The sequence below is a fragment of the Chaetomium tenue genome (genome assembly GCF_020726465.1).
Source record: "Chaetomium tenue strain MPI-SDFR-AT-0079 chromosome Unknown F5144scaffold_1, whole genome shotgun sequence".
Classification (NCBI taxonomy): domain Eukaryota; kingdom Fungi; phylum Ascomycota; class Sordariomycetes; order Sordariales; family Chaetomiaceae; genus Chaetomium; species Chaetomium tenue.
In genome coordinates, this window is record NW_027117329.1 from 4,045,462 (window position 1) to 4,057,763 (window position 12,302).

The 12,302-nt window shown below is 56.5% G+C and overlaps 3 protein-coding genes across 3 annotated transcripts; 2 read left to right on the top strand and 1 right to left on the bottom strand.

The window, feature by feature from the left end:
- Positions 1-203: 203 nt before the first annotated feature.
- On the top strand, positions 204-2,065 carry F5144DRAFT_502655 (actin family). The gene is made up of 2 exons (XM_066786408.1): positions 204-421; positions 480-2,065. Exons 1-2 carry the CDS (start codon positions 367-369, stop codon positions 1,820-1,822), a joined length of 1,398 nt encoding a protein of 465 aa, XP_066648874.1. The 5' UTR covers positions 204-366; the 3' UTR covers positions 1,823-2,065.
- A 1-nt stretch (position 2,066) lies between these two features.
- On the bottom strand, positions 2,067-4,269 carry F5144DRAFT_556568 (putative serine dehydratase domain-containing protein). Its single transcript, XM_066787985.1, has 5 exons — positions 3,630-4,269; positions 3,429-3,563; positions 2,773-3,353; positions 2,601-2,701; positions 2,067-2,545 (listed from the first exon to the last, which is right to left on the bottom strand). Exons 1-5 carry the CDS (start codon positions 3,819-3,821, stop codon positions 2,139-2,141), a joined length of 1,416 nt encoding a protein of 471 aa, XP_066648875.1. The 5' UTR covers positions 3,822-4,269; the 3' UTR covers positions 2,067-2,138.
- A 183-nt stretch (positions 4,270-4,452) lies between these two features.
- F5144DRAFT_51717 (uncharacterized protein) lies at positions 4,453-8,563 on the top strand. Its single transcript, XM_066786637.1, has 3 exons — positions 4,453-7,658; positions 7,709-7,765; positions 7,821-8,563. The coding sequence occupies exons 1-3, from the start codon at positions 4,711-4,713 to the stop codon at positions 8,278-8,280; spliced, it is 3,465 nt and encodes a 1,154-aa protein (XP_066648876.1). The 5' UTR covers positions 4,453-4,710; the 3' UTR covers positions 8,281-8,563.
- Positions 8,564-12,302: the final 3,739 nt, after the last annotated feature.

A 12,302-nucleotide genomic window follows, 5' to 3' on the forward strand; every position in this document is an offset into this window, starting at 1 on the left:
TATACTCATTTGGGCCTCTAGCTAGCCTTGTTTTGTTTCCTTACTCGGACTTTTATGTAGATGTAAGAACTCCCACCCGAGTTTCCAACCTCGGACTGAGCACCCCCAAAGATGGATGGAACCTTGGCTTTCACTCGATGCCAAGCCCCAAGCTCCTGCCCCACACCTCCCGTCCCTCACCTCGTCGCGTTCAACTGAGTGAGTGCTTGAATTTGGAGGAGCCTCGATTGGAGCGACTTGTTTGAAACCACCATCAAGAACACGGTCGTAAAAACACCCGTTGCGATTCTATTTCCGCTCACATTACCGATACGACGTCCTAGGATTATAAATTCCGTCTACATTACCGACCAGATACTCCTCAATATGTCACAGCAGCCGCTGTCGTCGTCGGTGCAGCCGACCGACATCTACGGGGGAGGTGAGCTGCCATGAGAGCTTCTCAGTCGCCGCCCCAATTGCTAACGAACCATCGCTAGATGAGGTCTCCGCGCTTGTGCTCGATCCCGGCTACTGCAACACCCGCGCGGGGTTTGCGGGCGAGGAGATACCCAAACAGGTCATTCCATCCTCATACATCCACGTCAACGGCCGCGATCTGTTTGGCGACCCGAGCATCGCCCCGCGCGCCGGCATCGAAGTGCGCAACTACATGAACCGCGACAGCGTCGTCGAGGATTGGGACGCCGCCACCCGTGTCTGGGAACATGTGCTCGTCCAGCGCCTGCAGCCCCCGCGGCCTACCCCTCCGAGCAAGAACGGCCTTAACGTGGGCGACAACGACGGCGACGTGGAGATGGGAGAAAGCGAGGATGCCACCGACGCGTTCGAGAAGCCGCTGGCCGAAAACCCCTTGCTTATGACTGAGGCGCCTTGGAACTCGGCCAAGGCCCGCGAGAAGGCAATTGAAATAAGCATGGAGAGCTGGGGCTGTCCCGCCTTCTGGCTCAGCCGAGCCCCTGTGTTGGCCGCATTTGCCGCCGGGAAAGCCACCGCCCTCGTCATCGATGTCGGCGGGGCCAACACGAGCGTCACAGCAGTTCACGACGGCATGGTCCTCAAGAGGTCAGTCCAGCGGTCGCCGGCTGCTGGTGTCTGGCTGAGCGGCCAGATCCGCTCCATGTGGGAGAGCGGCGACCCAAAAGTCGACGTCGTCCCAAGTTTCATGGTTGAGAACAAGAAGCCCGTCGAGGCTGGCGCGCCCGCAGATGCCAGGCTGAAGACGTTTGACTTCCCCATCGCCGATTCATTCCGCGCCTTCGAAGAGGAGCGCGTCCTCACTGAGTTCAAGGAGTCAGTCGTCGAGGTATGGCGCGGGCCTGGCCGTTACACGGCACCGGGGAACGAAGATTACGCTAGAAGCCAACCCGGTCGCGTGTTTGAGATGCCCGACGGGTTCAACCAGATGTGGCGCGAGCAGCGTTACCGCGTAGCTGAGGGCATGTGGGACGAGAGCGCCGCCTTTCCGGCGGTCGGCGATGAGCCAGGTTTGACGAAGGCGCAGACGATCCCCGCCCTGATCAAGGCGGCGCTGGACGGAGTCGATGTCGACCTGCGACCTAACCTGCTAGGCCACGTTGTGGTGACCGGAAGCACGAGCCTGCTCAACGGGTTCAATGATCGCCTGAACCACGAACTCACAGCCATGTACCCAGGCCTTAAAATCAAGATACATGCGGCTGGTCTGACGAGCGAGAGGAGGTTCGGTGCTTGGATTGGAGGCAGTATCCTGGCCAGCCTGGGCACATTCCACCAGATGTGGATCTCTAAGAAGGAATACGACGAGAATGGACCGGGCATTGTGGAGAAGCGTTGCAAGTAGGTGGCACGTCGAGAGCGCAACACTTATTCGGGGACATAATCAAGATGCATGACTTGGCTTGCAAGGGGGTTGTCGGAGAGATGGACAGGGGGCAGTAAGGGTGGCCGGAGGTCGTTGATTATTACGCTCAAGGTTTCGAAGAGGCGTCTGGGGGAGTTCAGGTTAATGGACAGGTAAAACCGGTCTTGGGCAAAAGGGCTGGTGTTACGCAGCATCATACAGTTATCCATGACCCATTGTTAAAAATTGGCGTTTCTGTTACCTGTGGCTGCTGGCTGATAACCGTATTTGCCGGAGCTACTGGCGAATTCGTCGCTCACCATCCGCGCCATCTCGGCCAGACATCCACCACTTCGCTTTCGCGGCCCTTGTTCCTGCTATCGACGATCAAATACCAGTCGAAACCGGAACCAGCGATGCAGCTATGGTTAGGCCACACCCGGACTCTCTGCCCGTACTGGAGCGGGACCTCGTCTCCGTTCCCCTGCCAGGTCAAAATACCGTGCTCTTGGCTGATGCGTCCAACCCGCCAGCCGTCATGAACCCGGGGGAAATCCGGGCCCGGCACCGGGTTGTCCAAACCCCAGGGCATAATGAACCCCCAACCTGCGTAGTCCTGCCCGGGAACTTTGCCCTTGTCTGTAACGGGCTCGCGCCCGAGGGCGAGCGTGCCAGCATTGATGAGAGCCTCGGTTGTGCCATTTGCGCCGCGGTCGGGATAGACTATTGGAGGATGAGTGCCTCCTCGGCGAGGGGTGGATGTGGGTGTTGTACTTACGAGAAGCCACCTCGGCAAGCACACTAATCGCGATATCGTCCGCCGTCATCAGCGACGCATCCCTGGCGTGCGTCGCCAACTGCTGCATATCCAGCGTCGGACTGCCACCCCGTTCCGTTAGCAACCAATACTTCACAATAACTCTCCCCTTCCCAACACCACCAAAACTTACTAAACCCCAGCATGCACCTCCAGCGCAAACCCCTCCCCCTTCAACTCCTCGACCAACCTCCCCACCTCCCCTCCCCCAGAAGACGACGACGACGCCTCCGACGAGAAAACCCCCTCCTGCTGCACCACCGTCGCGGTCGGCGTCGCCCCCACCGACAGCACCAACCCCTTCTTCTTCTTCTCTCCACCAGCACCAGCAACAATCTCCCTCGCCACCCCCGCCAACCCCCGAAACTCATCCGTCAAATACCCCAACACATCCTGCACCCCCTCGCGCGCCGCATAGCTATGCCCGGCATGCGAATAAACCCCCAACAACGAACACACCCCGCGGCCCTCGGCCTCCAGCGCGGCGGCGATCAGCGCCGAGCAGGCGGGGGTGTGGGGCGGGACGCCGGCGCGGCCGTACGAGGTGTCGATCTTGAGGAAGATTTGCGGCGGGTGCGGGAGCGGGTGGGTGGTGAGCGTGGTTAGTTGGGAGGGGTGGTCGATCATGAGCGAGAGGGTGTTGGGTCCGAGGGTGTGCATGAAGGTGGCCAGGCGCGGGAGGGCGCTGGGGAAGAGGGGGAAGGAGAAGAGGACCTGGTTTGCGGTGGGTTAGTTTTGGTTTAGTGGTGGGAGGGGGGGTTAGGGGGTAGAGTGGGGGTGGGTGGTTACGTTGACGGATCGGCCGTGGGATTGGTATTCTTGGAGGAGGGGGAGGATGTTTTCTGCTTCGATGATGGTGGAGACGATGAGGGAGACTGGGGTGGTGAGAGTGTCACCGACTTGGAGGCGGGTGAGCTCGGTAGTCTTACTTGGGTGTTAGTGAACAGTCGAAGACCATCAAGAGACGGGAATAATGTAGTTGAGAGTCACCTTATGGGACTTGATGTGAGCTCGCCATAGCAATCCCAACCTTTCAGTTGCTTCAAGCATACGCTCGCAGTTCACTTCCACCTTGGCCAGGTCCAGAATGACCGAGGGAGTCGGCACTTCGTTGAGCGTCTTTCCTAAGAACTTTGCCCGGAGCTGCTCCTTGAGCTCGGAACTCGGTTTAGGTGCAGCCATATTCACAAGGTCGATTCAGTTGTTGATAGAGAGCTACTGGGTTCAAAATCATCTAACGAAGTGAGAACCGAGGTGAGGTGTCGGAGTCATCAGCAGGACGCTGCGGGGATAAGCCGCAGGTCGTGATCCACCATAGATGCTGCCTCAACATGGTCCCGGGATTTTGACGCAACGATTTCGGGGAATTAACGAGTCAACGTTAATAACAGAGCTACCTATGTGACTCGGGCCATCTCATCACTAACTTATCCTCGTCACCACAAGCTGTGTCTGGTTATTCCTCGGCCTCAACATCCAATAGTCAATGAGGTACTTAATCTCTTTTGAAACTATCTATCGAACCTGGCATTGATATGCACGTAAACTGCGCCCTGTGGGCTGCCCCATGCAGCAGCGGTACGTGCATTGTTAAAAGCTGCAACGCTGTAGGTAGCTATTGTAGTCAAATCGAGAATCGAGCTCGAGCTCGAACTTAAAACGGGGATCTGGTTCCACAAACAAGCAAAAACGGCGAGTGCACAGACATTTGACCCCCGCTCACTCGGTGTAACGTGAGACCCATGCATGGTAGAAGCTCAGGGACCCACATGTGACCGCGCCGAAGCCGTTCCATTTCTTGGCAACTTGCAACCAGCGACTTCCTTCCGCCTTCAACATTGTGCACCCGATCGAATATTTCTTTGCAACGAGCGACCTGCCACAACTCCCTCCCTCCAACACTGCACCGACCGACCCCGCTCTCTTAACGAAAACAACCGCCGCGGGTTTCACGTCTCGTCAGCGCCAGAACCCAAATATCATGATCTAGTTCCTGCGCATCGCGTAACTGCTGCCGGGAGCATCTCGAAGCGCAATCGCGAAACTCGACAACTAGGCACCGATAATCACCATGGCGGCTGAGACGAACACCGCGCCCAACGCCACGCCTGGCACCGCCAACGATGTTGACTGGCGCGTGCAGGAAGCCCGCGATAACGCCGCAATCCAAGAAATTCAAGAGGGGCTTGCCAGCGGTGTCGGCGAATTCCTGTCCAAAATTGAGCAAGGCGCCTCATTCGACCAAGCCGGCAAGGCCGACGATGCTGTTGACTACGAAGATATCGACCTCAGTGACGACGACTTACCCGATGAGGAACCCTCTGCGAACCGCGCGAGCCGCGCGAGCAGCGACGGCCCGCCCGCGGTCAACAACAATGAAGACGATGACGATGACCTTTTCGGCGAAAACCTCCCCTCGTCCCCGATAGATGCCAACGGTGGCCTCGCGTCGTCGCCCCTTCCCATGGATACCAGCGATGAAGATCGCACGCAAACCGACAAGGCATCTCTACAGGAACTCATCGCCCTGAATTTCGACCACGGCCCGAAACCGAGCGATGCGAACCAGGACCCGAACATTCCCCCTCCGGCGGAAAGTCTTGCCGAGGCCGTAAAGCAAGCGTTCCCGGGATTCAAAGAAAAGACCGTTCTTCGCTGGAACGAGATCCTCCGCCCAAAGCAAGCCCACTGGATCTCAAAGAAACCGGCCAAGCCCCCGAAGCCGCTGGTGCCGACAAAGCTCAGCTTGGATCTCGATGCCGACCAGGAAAAGCTATTCCGTATTCCCGGCCCAGCGACGATATCTGTCTATCAGAAAATCCGGGATGCCGAAGCCCGCGGCCTCGTTTGCCTCGAGGAGCCCGAGCCCCTGGAGCAGGCGGACCTCGAGGTCTTCAACCTAGACGACGATTCTGATTCCGAGGTCGTGGGAGGTTTCACTCTTCGCGATATTGCCCTAGTATGTGACGACTGGGAGGCCATGATCAGTCTGGGCGATTTCGTCTCCGCCCAAGCCTCTCCTCCGAGCCAATCCAGCAACATCCCCGACAACCTGCTCATTAAGACTGAGCTTGATGGAGATGATGAAGACTGGGACAGGATGTTTCTCGATGCGCCAGCGGCAAAGAAACGGCGTGTGGAGATCCCCAAGGGCCTCCCGCCCATCCCTCGGTTCACGGCACCCAACTTTGACAACTTTGAGGAGGCTACTTCCAAGCTGGGAAAGCGCGTTATTCTCGATATGAACGACCCCTACCTCCTCATCGACGATGTCGAGTCCGAGCGCGTTGCTAAACGACGCAAGATTCAGCACAAGACGGTGCGCATGGCCAACGGCCGTCTCGGTCGGGAGTTGTCGCAGCGCTTCAACTTTTCGTCAGATACCGCCTACGACGCTCTGAAGGAGAACAGCCAGAGCAAGGTGCGCGCCACGCTGGCCTCGATTCCAGTCGAACACAGCTTGGCGGCAAAGAGGCTCTCGTGGCCCTACTACAAGGTCAAGCTGTCTGCCAGCGATCCGCATAGTTACCATCGGCCCCAGTTCCACCCACGTCGGGACGCTTTCCACCCGATCAAGCTGAAACCTCCAACCCTGAAGAGGAAAAAGCAACTTAAGGGCAAGCGAATTTCCGAAATCTTCCAATCTTCCTCGGACCTGACCATGAACGACAACTCGACCGCGATCCTCTTTGAGTACTGCGAGGAAATTCCCATTGTCCTGTCCAACTTCGGCATGGGCCAAAAGATTATCAACTACTACCGTCGCTCTAAAGGGACCGATGCTAGGCCCGAGAAGCGGGAACTCGGCGAACCCTACATCTTGATGCCCGAGGACCGTTCACCCTTCGCCATGGTCGGCCAAGTCCACCCTGGCGAGACGGTCCCCACCTTGCACAACCAAATGTTCCGTGCCCCCATCTTCAAGCACTCCCCCAGGAGTACCGACTTTATCCTCGGACGGAGCAGCACGGGAAAATCCGGTTCGTCGTGGTATCTCCGCAACATCGATCACCTCTACGTCGTCGGCCAAATCCTGCCCTCGATGGAGGTGCCCGGGCCGCATTCGCGCCGGGTTACGAACATCGCCAAGAATCGTCTGAAGATGGTGTCGTATCGGCTCCTGCACCGGAGCGACAACGTCACCTTGACCGATATTACCCGCCATGTTGCCGACTCCAACGAGTCACAGAACCGTCAGAAACTTAAAGAATTTCTTATGTTCCGTAAGGAGCAAAGGAACTGGGTGCTCCCCGAGGGCGAGGAACTCATGCCCGAGTCTGAAATTCGGGAGCTCGTCCGCCCAGAGGAGGTTTGCCTCCTTGACGCGATGCAGATCGGCGCCCATGAGCTTGAGAACGGGGGCTATGAGGTCAACGACGCCGTCTTCAAGGACGACGACTTGATGGACGGCGATGAGCTTCCCCCGGACGCGCTTGCTAATAAAATGGCGCCGTGGCGGCTCACAAAGGCCTTCATCGACGCGAGTCATGGTAAAGCTATGATCGCCGTCCATGGCCCCGGAGACCCGACCGGCAAGGGCCTCGGCGTGAGCTATTTGCGAACCTCTATGAAGGGTGGCTTCCTTGAGCAGCTTCATGGTCCGCTCGCGACCTCTGCTGATGCCATAGAACGGCAGCGCAAGGCGAACGGCGGTCACATGTACAACGTCAAGAATCAGGATAGCCTCTACACGGAGTCCCTGCGGGACATCTGGACCCGGCAGAAGCAGAGCCTCGAAGACGCACAAGAGCACGACGATGATGACGTCCTCGCCCAGGAGGACGAGGACGAGCGGTTTAACATGCACCCCCAAGCCGCCCAGCCAGCGGTCTTGCCAGACGGTGTGAGCCAAGTCAGCCAAAGCCAGGCTAGCGGCCTGAACTGGCGCAAGTTGAAGATCACCCGTGAGGTGAAGGGTGAGGACGGCCAGATACAGACCGTTACAGAAATCGTGCACGATCCGGTGGTGATTGCCCAATATAGCAAGCGGAGGAGGCAGATGGAGTTTGAGAACATTGAGTGAGTGCTCCGGCGCCCCCCTAACAGAACTTATGCTAACAGACGGCCAGTATTTACAACGTAGAACTTACTGGCGATCCCGACAAAGACGATCTCATTCTCGAAAAGTAAGTAACATGGCCCACATCGTCAACCCAAGCACCGAGCGCTAACATTGAACAGGGCCCGCATTGAGCAAGAGCGTCTGGAAAAGAACAAAGAGCGACGCAAGAAGCGCGAAAAACAAAAGAAGCTCCAGCAGAAGATGCGGGACGGAGGCACCGCCGGAGACGAGGGCTCCCCTGAGCCGACCACGGAAAAGGTGACTGGTACGACCCGGAAGTGCGCCACTTGTGGCCAGGTCGGCCACATCAAAACCAATAAGAAGTACGTATGCCCCTTCTGCTTACAAAGGGAAGAGGAAGCAGCCAGCTCCCGCCTGAAGGGCCTCATCTACAGCAGTCACCAGAAGTCTGGAAGACGTGACAGTTGGCGGCCCACTCAGAACCCCCGTGAGGGTGACGACTTCTGGGATCCCCGTTGCTGGGATCCAAACGCCTTCCAGGCTGAGGTGGAGTCGTGTCCGCGGCGGAAAGGCAAACAAAGGCAAATTACTCGGGAAGATGCCGAGAATTGGGATTAGGGTCAGAGCATACATCCATCTCTGAACCTAACCCTTCTACCTCGGGCTGCCAACCACGCCTCACAATGGCGGCGTTGACAGGCCGACGAGGAGATATTCCAGTCAAGCTCATTTTGGCCTTGTGTCAGAGTAAAAGGATACCACGACCACAATGGGAGGTACCGGCGAAGAAGTTCGGCCAACCCCCAATCCACGCCTTCGGCTTTTAATTATTTTTTCCCCTTATTTATTTTTCTTTTCGTCTCCTCTCTCTTTTGAGTAATCCTACTCGTCTCACCGAACTATCTTGCTGACATCGACCCTCCCAAAAGGCTCTGCCCGCTACTTAATGGCTCGCGGCCACGCGATCAAAACCCGGACGATAACTCTAGCTTTGGGTCGACCAACGCCCCGGTCGCTGCCAGCTTCGTCAACCTCGGCTAAACGTATCGACCTTTGACCGGCCACTGATGAGGATGTGGTGGTCTTGGTGCGCTGAGTCCAAGGCGAGTTCGGGTGGGTGGGGCTTTGATTTGGGCATTCGGGTTGCGCCTGCGACTACAGCGGGAATTTTTACGACGGGGAACTCATGACTTTGGGAAAGGGGGGAAAGCATACCGGCGGCTCGGCTCTCCTCTCCAGGAAAGGGGGTGGCATTCGTGATGGTGATCGTCAGGAGGTTGCGTTGGATGGTCCAGATATTTGGTTGACGGGATGCTACCCCATTCCGTCAGGGCAACGTCGACTAACGACGGCGAGGCAATTTGTGCTGCGTCATTGAGCATGGGGTCAAGCGGAAAAGGAGCGCATCATCTTCGGTTTTCACGGCTCTTCCTCTTTTTTTCCTTTTTCTTTTTCCTTTCGCGGCATTCTGCGCAGGCGTTTGGGAAGGAAGAGGCACATACGGGTAGGATGGTGGGACGTTTATATTATCCACCCACCTACGGATGGGGGAAGATGGATGGACATGCATGTGGGATATATCTTTGGGTTTTGGCCCTTATTCGTTGCGGCACGTCCCGTGAGTCCTGCCCTTAGCAGGGGCCTGCAATAACATACGCTCCTTAATTCTCGGGGTGTTGCCAAATTTGGGTGTTGCTGCCATGCGTGTGTCGAGTGGGCGTTGTGGTAGGGAGGTAGGCACTTTTAACACGCGGTGCTGTAAGTGTGTGACCAGCGCCGAAATGGGTATGGATGGCGCTACTGGGCGGCTCTGATAGGGCTTGCTGGTGCTTGTTTCTGCATATGGGATGGACGTTGGGGGCGGATGGAGTTGTTGATGCAGTGATGTGGCGGATTGCTCCGATCGCCACTGTTTTTGTTCTACCCAACTGTAAAGCATACGATGATATCGGACTACGGAATTATCACGGATTGTGTCTTTCAGTGCACACGTTGTAAATTAGTGGTTATGTCTTGGTGCAGGCGCTACGAATAGCTAAGTAACTAAATGTATTTAGCGTGCGATCTACTAGTTCCAGGAGCAGGAAATATTTGCCTGTGACGGCCCTAATACGCAACCATTCACTCGCCGCCCCTTTAAAGACCGTGGCTGGCCATGCGTTCATCCGACCTTCTTGTGGCTTGTTGCTGGGTTCTGGCCGCATGCCTAGAGACCCGGGGATGGTGGCCCGGCCAAGCGGCCGAGGGGCGGTGGAGGGAGGGTCTACACAATATGCAGTGTAACTGTCCTTGGCCACCTAAGTAAATAATTGCGGGAGGTTCAACTCGTGCGTTGTAGTGTGTATGTAAAGATCGTCGTCTGTTCTATTCTTTCCTCGTCGCGCCTATCTGATATTGAATGCCCACCCAAATGGAACATCATCATCATCATCATCTGCAAATGCAAGCCGCGGCTACCACCTCCCGTGCTGTGGACGAGATCTCACCCGTTTGTCACGTCTCTGTCAGTCGGCACATGTGCGGCGAGGCTAGCCCTAGTCGATGCAATATGCGATGGGCTTGCTTACCCGGGCGGGCGGGTCGGTGTCTGGCGGTTGAGAACAGAGGGCGGACAGTGTGCCGTGAGGCTGCATGGTTGATGTGTGTGGAAGGCATTCTAGATGCAAATACCGGCGCTTGCGTTTCCCGATTCGGCTCTCGCTACCGGACGATCGATTTTACTTCCATCTCCTTTTGGCATTGCCCCGGTTGGACTTTGGGGAAGTCGTCGTCATCTTTCTGGTCTAAGTTGGGAACGGGAGGGAAAGCAATTTCAGTTGCAGGTGTGTGGGTGGTAGCTGGCGGCAGTTGGGCCGGGGTTAGGGGATGGGGGCATGTATGGAATTGCTATTCACAGATGATGAGGGAACGTGATAATGTGATAGATCGGACTTTGGGTGTCTGGGGAGAGACAAACGACCTGAACTATTGATTGGCCTTGGAGTGTGTTGGAATCTGGGTCCTCCCTGTTTTCCATGCATGCATCGTTGATGAGTTCCATATTGATGAGCGTCAACTAAAGACAATATCACATCAAGCAGATCTCTAGTTTTACTATGTTTATCACCTATGCGCTGCATGGCATGTACGGTGCTTTGGCTAACCGCCGTGATCCCGTCTGGACACTACGGCGAAGTGGGATCCGGGCCGTTGGGTCGAGGGGTGCCGTCACCGATGAATCTATTGATTCCAAACAAGCTCGTAAGAGGAGGATGCGAACATGGGCTGGAAAGAGCGAATGGGTGGTCAGCTTGGACCGTTGCGTGCCAGGGAGAAAGAGCGAGAGAGGGAGATGAGATGCTTGGCACTGGTAACAGGAAGGGACGAGATGCATTCGCAGCTGCATCATGTGGATCTTGGTCTCAATTGGCATTGGAGGGCGCCCGAATCAAGGCCCTCACCGCAATGAAAACGAATAATGAACCCAAACATCAGACGTTGTTGATAAAGGCGACGAGGGTTGTTGAAGGGTCCCTCCCCGGAGCTGCAGGTGATTGTGCTAAAAAATAGCTAAAAATAGATCCGCGCTTATGCAGAGCCGGAGATCGCAAGCGGGCAAATTGTTCATTTTGCCCAATCGCACTCATTTAACCCCTTCGGCGCTTACAGCCGCTAACTGGGCTAATATTTCGAGCACATTTTACCAATCAGTGAGCGTCTTGACCGATGGCCCCACCACACCACCACCCAATCACTCTCCGGCCGAACAGCTTTTGGGATGACTCCACCGAGGCTGCGCCCACAGCACGCAGGAAGAGGCTTTCTGCGGCAGGGATTCGGGTGACACGATGCGATTCCGACCGAGAAGTCATCTGAAAACCGGGGTCAGGCGCGCTGGTGACAATGCATCGCCTGCATCAACGATGCTCCTGACGTGGTTTGCATTTGTCCCTCCTTGACAGTCTTCGGTTCGAGCCCTAAAGACACGAACGCCAAGGACGTTGTGCAACCACCAACCCGCGGGAACCATCTCGACGCCATTCTGCATTTGGAATGTTTCGTTTCACGGCTTGAGACCGATGGCTTTCGAGGCTCTGAACCCGCATCTGTGCATTCCGACCCTGCGAGCGCTTGCCGTATCTGTTCGATTTTCGTGGGTTGCATTCCCCGAAACAGGACAGCATCACTTCGTACCAAGTACTACCCGGGCAACGCGTAGCCGAAGCGTGCCTTGCATGCCATGCCCATCCCATGAAAGATGCAAACCTACACAAGCAAACAAGCGCAAATCAACGTCGAGGTGGCGGGAATAGCTTGAAGGCCCGTCGAGATTTGCTAGCTGATGATGTAGCCAGACTGCGGCTCTTCCTCCATAGAACGGCTTGTCATAGAGCCGAGAGGCAGCGCCGCTGAGGCTCTGTGCCCGGGCGCTGAGCAGCCGGATGGGCACGTTGCTAGCCGGGAATCGGGAACGATGGGTCCCGCCGGTCGGATCTGCGTTTGTTGGGGCTTGATAGGAAGGAGGGGTATACGCGAGGTCCTCTTGGCCCAAGCTGCAAGGAGCGGCAAAGTCCCTTTGCTGCAGCGCCGCTGCAGATCGAAACTTTGGTCAGCTCCCCACGTGTACGAACAGGTAACTTCTTTGGCCACAACAACGGCGA